The following is an 8,041-nucleotide window of genomic DNA, read 5'->3' on the forward strand; positions in this document are numbered from 1 at the left end:
TAGGAACTCTGCGTCAGCATCTTAAATAAGGTTTAATTGGTATATAGTCGTGGACAAAGGATTGCATTGTTGCCAAATAGCTCCGTTTTGGTTCCATCTGACCACAGACTTTTCTTCCTTTTTTTGTCCATGTGATCGGCAGCAAACTTCAGTCAAACTTTTAGGTGCTGTTTGTAAAGGAAGTCCTTCCTTATTGCATGGTTCATCCTGATGTAAAACATGCTTGACTGTGGATACTGACATCCGTGTTTCAGCAGCTTCTAATTCACTGCAGATTTGCTTTGGATTCTTGGATGACTCTTGACCATCCTGGCCAATGGTCTCTAAGCAACAGGAGATATTTGCATTTTCCTCCTGATTGTGGCAGTGATGCAGCTGTATCATGCACTTAATACTTTACAGACAATTCTGGGATCTAAAGCATCTATCAAATGGCTCCAAATGACTTTCCTGACTTGTTCCAGTCAATGACTTGCTTCTTCAAATCTGTTCTCAGCTCCTTAGCCTTTTCCACTGGAGTGAAGTCAGCAGCTGTAGTCAACTGAAATCAGTCACAAACACAAGAAGTCATGCCACTAAGAGAATTTGATGAGAGAGCTCAGAACAATCCTTAAGCACTGGGATGGTTAAGCTAGTTACACAGCCTTGAGGTGGGAAGATCATGCCAACAATAAAACTCTGAGGATGCCAGTCGCTATTACAGCAAGAGGTCAGTTTAGCCAAATCTATGAAACTATTCTCTTTTTTTAATGAAGTAGTTTGTGTTGTTTGCAGCAATGACAAGCAAGCATTTACAAATCTGAAAGAAATGTTTCTTAAATCCATGTTAAGTAAAACTATTCACAGAAATGTCATCAGAACTAGGCGGAAAACTTTAGCAATTTGCCTGAACATTTAACCCCAGTCCTGGTGCCCTGCTCACTTTCACTCACTTTCACTTCCACCATGTGCCCCCGTCAAAATGAAACACTACACGTCTTGTGCAAGATTTTTGCTCCTAAGTGGTTCACTTCCTTACCAGCCAGTTTGTCAGACACCTTAGTCATCACCAGATGTTCTCCTTTTTTCAGGAGTTTGTATTCAGAGTTTCCCCAGCAACTCCAATCAGTCTTTGTCACAGCGGGTCATTCATCGTTTAAGACAAGGAAGTCCAGGTTTTGCGGTCAAGCTGTGCAGAAGTACTTGTTCTGTCTGTCCAGGTGGAGGGATATCTAGATATGCAGGCATTCGTGATGGAGCAGCAAAGAGTCTCGAGGCCTGCATGGAACAAGCTGTGAAGGTCATCCCCAAATCCAGGCACCACCAAACTCCGCTCTGCCTGGGAGCTACTGCAGGCATGAGGCTCCTGAAGTTAGTCGAGGTTTCCTTTAGCAGAGGATGTGATACTAATAATAATAATACCATAGCATTTATGCATGTGTGTATTAGAATGGATCTTGGTTTAATATTGTTTCATTTACCTCTTACCACACTTTAACAGCGAAGTCAATGCCGCTGAGTCCCAGCGGATACTGAAGGAAGTGGAGAACAAACTGAGATCCTACCCTTTCCAGTTCAAAGAGGCAGTCATCCTGAGCGGGCAGGCAGAGGGCACGTATGGATGGGTCACGGTCAACTACTTACTTGAAAACTTTGTCAAGGTGAACTCTGACTTGTTTCTGTTTCTGAACACTGTCTCATTCTGAGGAAACAAATCTACTTTAAATCACTTTAGCCCTGCTACAGCCTGCCCCCTGTACACTGGATATGCAGTTTTCTGTCTGTTATCTAACAGTAGAAAAATCCAAACAGGTGATGGACAGTAAACCACAAGGGCCATAACAAAGGTGATGAAATGTCTGTTGTTTTGGTGAGAAAACAGGGGAGTGGTGTATCATGACTCATCAACCCATGATGCAAACTAACAAAGGCTTCTAGGTTTTACAGTGCAAGTACGGAACAGCTGGAACAGTATGAGGATCTAGGAACAGCTGAGTGACTATATCATTAAACACAAACTTAAAGCACCACTACAAATGTTTGATAGCCATTTTTTCATTACTAATTTTATTATATTCCTGTTTTAAAACGTCTGTAACTTCTCAGTTTCTTTTGTGGAGTCTTCCCGAATTTTATTGATCTATTTTTGAATTGTCATTAAAATATATTGCTGTAAATAATATTTTTTTTCATCTTTTCTCACTTTAATGTCCTATACAATTCAAATTGCTTTGCATTATAGGTATGTTATTTTATCTGTCTATTTTTTTATGATCAGCCTCTGAGTCACATGTTTCGCCCAATTGGAGCTATGAACAAAGTCTGATATATTCATGCACATTAAGATGGCGCTGTTTAATGAGCTCCTATAGGTGCAGATAGTTTAATATGCATTATACAGGTGAGTAGTCTTAATGGAAGCAGTGGATCATCCAGAGCTTATGGCTGTGAAGGTCAAACACGGTTCAGTGCTCAGTGAATATCATCTATTGTCCTTCAACAGTCTTCATGTTTTGACATGTTCTGTTTTGATGTCCAGTGTGGTTTTGTGGGACAATGGCTAAATCCAGGCAGAGAGACAATTGGAGCTTTGGATTTGGGTGGAGCCTCCACTCAGATTACCTTTGAGACCTCTGAAGAGGTGGAGAATGAGAGCAACTTGATGGAGCTGAAGCTTTATGGACAAATCTACAGAATATACACTCAGAGCTTCCTGTGCTACGGCCAAGACCAGTTTCTGAGGAAACTGCTGGCTCATCTTATCAAGGTACTGTTGGAAAAAGTGTAAAAACTGAGTGTTGCTGGAAAACATTTAGATTTTTAGAATCTCTGTCCTACTGATTCTATATCTTCTTGACTGCCTCAGAGTTCAGAAGGTAAGATCAGACAAACAACAGGACTCCTGGACATCATAGAATTTCACTGTTCTGCTGCAGTTCATTTGTAGAAAAGATGCTTGAACCAAAGCAAAATGTCAACATTGAAGGTAAAAGTCTGATCTGTGAGACAGAAGAAGAGGAAACTTTAAACAACAGGAGACCTACTAATTCAAAAGAAAATTAATTTTTAAATCAAAGTAGTGTCTACAGATATGGACCCGTACCCGTAGCTTGTGGGCTACGGATACGGCACTTTCCATTTGCCAGACAGATACGGACCCGTACGCGAGTCTCGCGAGTCAAGAAGCTGCTAACCACTGCAAACTGTTGAAAGGTAAGCAAAGGTTAGGGTTAGTGTTAGGGTTAGGTTTAGGGTCCGTACCTGTAGTACCGATGCTACGGTCCGTACCGCTAGCGTCTACCGGGAGTCACGTGACCAGATCTCGCGTATCTGATTGGCAAATGGAAAGTGCCGTATCCGCAGTCCACAGGCTACGGGTACGGGTCCGTACCTCTAGCAACAACCTTAAAACAAATGTATAGGTTTTAGTGTGGAGATGGCATTTTTGTTTGCTTTTTGTTTGAATGAATTTTATTCCTCCCAGGTTCCTGTTTATATTTGATATTTAAGACACTTTGTTTCAGTATATTGGCATAAATTAATGAATACTTTCGCATTATTATATATTCATATTTTTTTTCAGTAAAGAAATGACCAAGTGCACCTTTTCATTAAAATCTCATTTAAGTGGGTTCTCTTCACCTGTTTTAGGACTTAAAATCTGGTGTATTATTAATGCATAAATGTAGAAAACAGCCCTGTAGCGTTTAAAATGATTGTTGAATTCAAGCATCCCAGTAAACCTGACAGTGTGCTCATGAGCCGATGTAAACATTATCAACCTTTAAATTAAGTTCAGTGATCCATTGGCTACTTACTGCTTTCCTACCATGACATGCTACAGTGTCTTCTGTAAATAAATGATTTGATGTTATATGCTGCATTTCCTCCAGTATTTACCAGAAGAATGTTTAACGTTTTGCATTTTTGTCTCTTTCAGACTCAAGGTGTAAAGTCTCAGGTGATCCACCCCTGCTATCCACGGAACTTCAGCGTGTCTGTTACGCTGGGACAGGATGTCTTTGATTCTGTGTGTACTAAGGACTACAGACCAGCCCAGCTTGACCCTCATATGACTGTAACAGTGGTGGGCACAGGAGATTACAGAAGCTGCCTGGACAGTGTAAGGCAGATGTTCTCGTTTGGTAGCTGCCCGTACTCCAAGTGCTCCTTTGATGCAGTCTTCCAGCCCAGCCTGAGAGGAAGCTTCATGGTGAGAGGTTTAGATACATGTGGCAAGAACCAAGTTTAAAGCAAAGTAGGGCTGCTCAATACTGGAAAAAAGCTGTTAAAAATGGCTCTTTGTTGTGAAGACTAGGGTTGTATGATTTGGTTACAATGAATGTCACAGTTATTATCATCAATATTTCAATCATGATTACTCACTGATTTTAAGGACAAAACTTTTTGCTTTCACTTCCTGTTCGACATCCTTGTTAATGTACAAATCTGCATCAGATTAAACTAAAATAGAGTTTTTCTTCACATGAATTCAGATTATCCCCTAGAGACAAAATATAAACCAGAAAAGCACCCAGAGAGTGCAGGACTCAACCAGGGCCGTTCAGTCTTTGGATCATTTCAGACGGATGAAATCTTTAATATAAAACAACCTGCTGAGCACAGGTGTGTGTTATCCATCAGCCCGATCTCACGAGGATTCGTGAAACTGTCACGTAAGTTTTAGTTTCGGTTTCGTGCGCACCAACACGATTTCGTCATGTTTTTCGTGCCGCTCACCACGAAATGCGCACCAATGTATTTTAAACGGCGGACTTTTCGTGCCACCCAGAACGTATTTCAAACGAATGTGTGTATTATATTTTTAATGTAAAACCATGGCGAATCCAACGCTATATTTTGCATGACATCGTCCCTAAGCATAACCCTAACCATAACCATAACCCGGTGGTACACTTACCTTTTTTTTTTTTTTTTTTTTTTTTTTTTTTTTTTCCCAATTTGCATAGGAATTTCAAGAATGTCCGGCGGCCGGCGGCCGCAAACGCGATCACACAAGCAGTATACGCCGATGGACAGCTTAGATCGTCATGAATCCGCTGGTATAAACCACTTTCAGCTGTGATTACCACAGCGGGTTTCGTTGTGAGCAACACGAAAAACATTTCGTGGTGAGCGGCACGAAAAACATGACGAAATCGTGTTGGTGCGCACGAAAAAGAAACAAAAAATTTACGTAACAGTTTCACGAATCCCCGTGAGACCGTGTTGCATCCATGTGTACGTTATATATATTCTGTGACCTAAACATGTAGCAGGGAATTGATAGGACTCATGGTTACAGTGATGCCGTGCCGCTATCTCACAATGATACAGAAATCTGTAACAAATCCGTGGATCCAGTCTATAAGATGCATCATTGCTAAAATCTAATGAGGTGGTCCTTTTGCCATTTCTGACCTTCCCTGAAAACTTCATCCAAATCCGTTTTTCCATTTTTGAGTAATGTTGCTGACAGACAGACATACAAACGTATGTCGATCGTCACATAACTCTGCTGCGTTCCTTTGCGTAGAAATAAAACTGTGCCCAAAACATCCTATTGTTAAGCCTCTGCTAATAATTCACTGATGATCCCTAAACTCCTCACATGTAGGCAGCATTAGATACTGCTCAGGTATCTCCACTTGCTGCAGCAGCTGAGACAAATGTTACATCAAACAGAGTGAATTAAGGCATTCTAATATTAGATTTTTCTGAATTTTAGTGATTCGATCTATATGGGCTGTTTTCTATTAACAGAGCATTATGACAAGCGAAAATCAGGACTGTGGCTAAAGTTCCATTAATTGTGCAGCTCTACAACTGATATTACATTTCTTTTTTGCAACCAAGTCTTCCTTTTCAGTGTTTCTCCCCCATTCCCTGTTGACATATGTCTCCTTTTGATTTGTTATGGAAAACAAAAACTGTGAAAGTATCATAACAAAAAAATAGTTGCATTACATCCATCCATCCATTATCTACACACCGTTTCATCCTCATTAGAGTCATGGGGGGCTGCAATCTATCCCAGCAGGTAACAGTCTGTCACAGAGACGAACGACCACATTCACACCTACAGACAATTTAGAATCACCAGTTAACCTCAGCATGTTTCTGGACTGTGGGAGGAAGTTTGAGAACCCACAGGTAGAACATGCAAACTCCATGCAGAAAGATCCTGGGGAGCATTGTGGCTGTTATGTGTTTGAGTTAATTTGCCTTTACATCTCACCTCCTGCTATGTAACTGTTGTCTATGCACATATTTTATTGTCTAAGCTGAAACACCATATTGTGCAGCTCTAAAACAAACAGTGCAGAACTCAAGAAGCCATTTCAAGCCTCTTTAATAGGAGGTAAACAACTTCAGCAACCAAAAAGTGAAGTCCAGTTGCCTTCTACTAAAGTTCTAAAGTTCACTATGACCTGCAGGTCTAAGAGCTACACAGACATTCATTCCAGCCAGTATTTGCTTTGTGTCATGTGATTTTTATTCAAATGAAGTTCAGTCTTTCTGCACAGCTTTCATTTATTGCAGTGTTCCCTTTTCTCTACAGGCTTTCTCTGCTTTCTACTTCACTCACAGCTACATAACCCTCCTCACCAGCAAAACCATCACATCCCCTTATGAAATGGAGAAAGCAATCCAGCTCATCTGCAACATGACCATTGCTGAGGTAGTTCCCAGTAGCTCCTAAAAAATAAAGATCCTCCAAAACGCTCATGTGTAAAGCCACCAAATAAGGCAGTAAGCCTAAAGCAGCTTATTTGCTACTAAATATTCTTCACAGACAAGATGGAAATCATTAAGGACCGAACCAGACAATAGAATCTTTAACCCACTGTGTTTCTTCTTATAGATGATGGAAAAGACAAAGCAGTCAGAGAGATACATGAAGAATGTCTGTGCCGTCTCCAATTTTGTCCAGGTCCTCCTAATGCAAGGCTACCATTTTGATGAGGTTTCCCTTCCTTCCATTTCGTTTCGGAAAACGGTAATAAACACAACATTTGTGTGCAAACTACCAACATTGCTGACACCAGCACTGTCTGCTGCACTCAATCAGGACGGTTGTCAGCGATTTTCTGAGGCTTCACTGGGCTTCTTCTTGTGTTCCTGCAGGCAGGAGGAGCGTCTGTGGGCTGGGCTCTGGGATACATGCTGAGTCTGACCAATTTAGTGCCGGCAGAGAGTCTGGGACTGATGAAGGCTTTGCCTTCAGGACCCTGGGCTGGCATCCTCTTCCTCTTCATCGCCCTTCTATTCATCGGGCTGGGACACCTACTGATGATCTACAGAAACAAAAGAACTCAAGAAGACATGGTGTAAGAGCGATGGTGACACATGTTCTGGCCAGTTCATATTTTTAAAGCATACTCATCTAAAACTCTCAACAATTTACGAGACCATTTTAACATTCTTTTTTAAAACATTTTGTATTTCAGTTTATGTGACTGTGTTTAGGTGAAATCATAGCAAAACATGTCCTGTGCAGTTTTCTTTGCAAATTCCCAACTCTTCAGCCTGTTCAATAAAATGAAAGAAAAGCCATAGTTTTCTGTAAATGTTCTGGATTTATTATGTAAGACTACACCCACTTTCAACGTTAGAGCATCATTTCCTATGTTTTCTTCCTGCTGTGACAGAAACAGAACACGTGTTTTAGAAGAAACTCAACGCAACGTTAGCAGTTACAGTTTCCTACAATTTATGACAGAATTATTTACATTCCAATGACATTTAAGTCTCATGTACCTCTTGATGGGGAATAATTAGAACATTTTAGTAGCAGAGGATTTTTTTCTGGGCTTTTAAGTTGATATTATTCTAGCTTTATTCACTTGGAGCTTGTGAGGAAATACAATTCTGCTGTCAAATTGCATCTATAATTTTGTAGCACTGACTACTCAGCCTGAGAGTCACTTTAAACTACCAAACAACAATGAAATAAATAAAGAAAATGGTGCTATTATTTATAAACACGTTTAAGTATCATTCATCCACACTAATGGACTTAATGAGTGAGGCACTCCAGTTCACAATTTTATAATATTTG

The 8,041-nt window shown here is 40.5% G+C and overlaps 1 protein-coding gene across 1 annotated transcript in view; it reads left to right on the top strand.

The window, feature by feature from the left end:
- Nucleotides 1-7,538, top strand: part of LOC110962010 (ectonucleoside triphosphate diphosphohydrolase 2-like) — an 11,105-nt gene extending 3,567 nt beyond the window's left edge. The window contains exons 3-9 of the mRNA XM_022209849.2: nucleotides 1,200-1,350; nucleotides 1,481-1,640; nucleotides 2,519-2,746; nucleotides 3,920-4,192; nucleotides 6,542-6,661; nucleotides 6,845-6,979; nucleotides 7,108-7,538. Coding sequence (XP_022065541.2) covers nucleotides 1,200-1,350; nucleotides 1,481-1,640; nucleotides 2,519-2,746; nucleotides 3,920-4,192; nucleotides 6,542-6,661; nucleotides 6,845-6,979; nucleotides 7,108-7,314 — 1,274 coding nt within the window. The 3' untranslated portion in view covers nucleotides 7,315-7,538. The remainder of the gene's footprint in view (nucleotides 1-1,199; nucleotides 1,351-1,480; nucleotides 1,641-2,518; nucleotides 2,747-3,919; nucleotides 4,193-6,541; nucleotides 6,662-6,844; nucleotides 6,980-7,107) is intronic.
- The last annotated feature ends 503 nt before the right edge of the window (nucleotides 7,539-8,041 follow it).

The sequence above is a fragment of the Acanthochromis polyacanthus genome, chromosome 7, assembly GCF_021347895.1.
Source record: "Acanthochromis polyacanthus isolate Apoly-LR-REF ecotype Palm Island chromosome 7, KAUST_Apoly_ChrSc, whole genome shotgun sequence".
Taxonomy (NCBI): domain Eukaryota; kingdom Metazoa; phylum Chordata; class Actinopteri; family Pomacentridae; genus Acanthochromis; species Acanthochromis polyacanthus.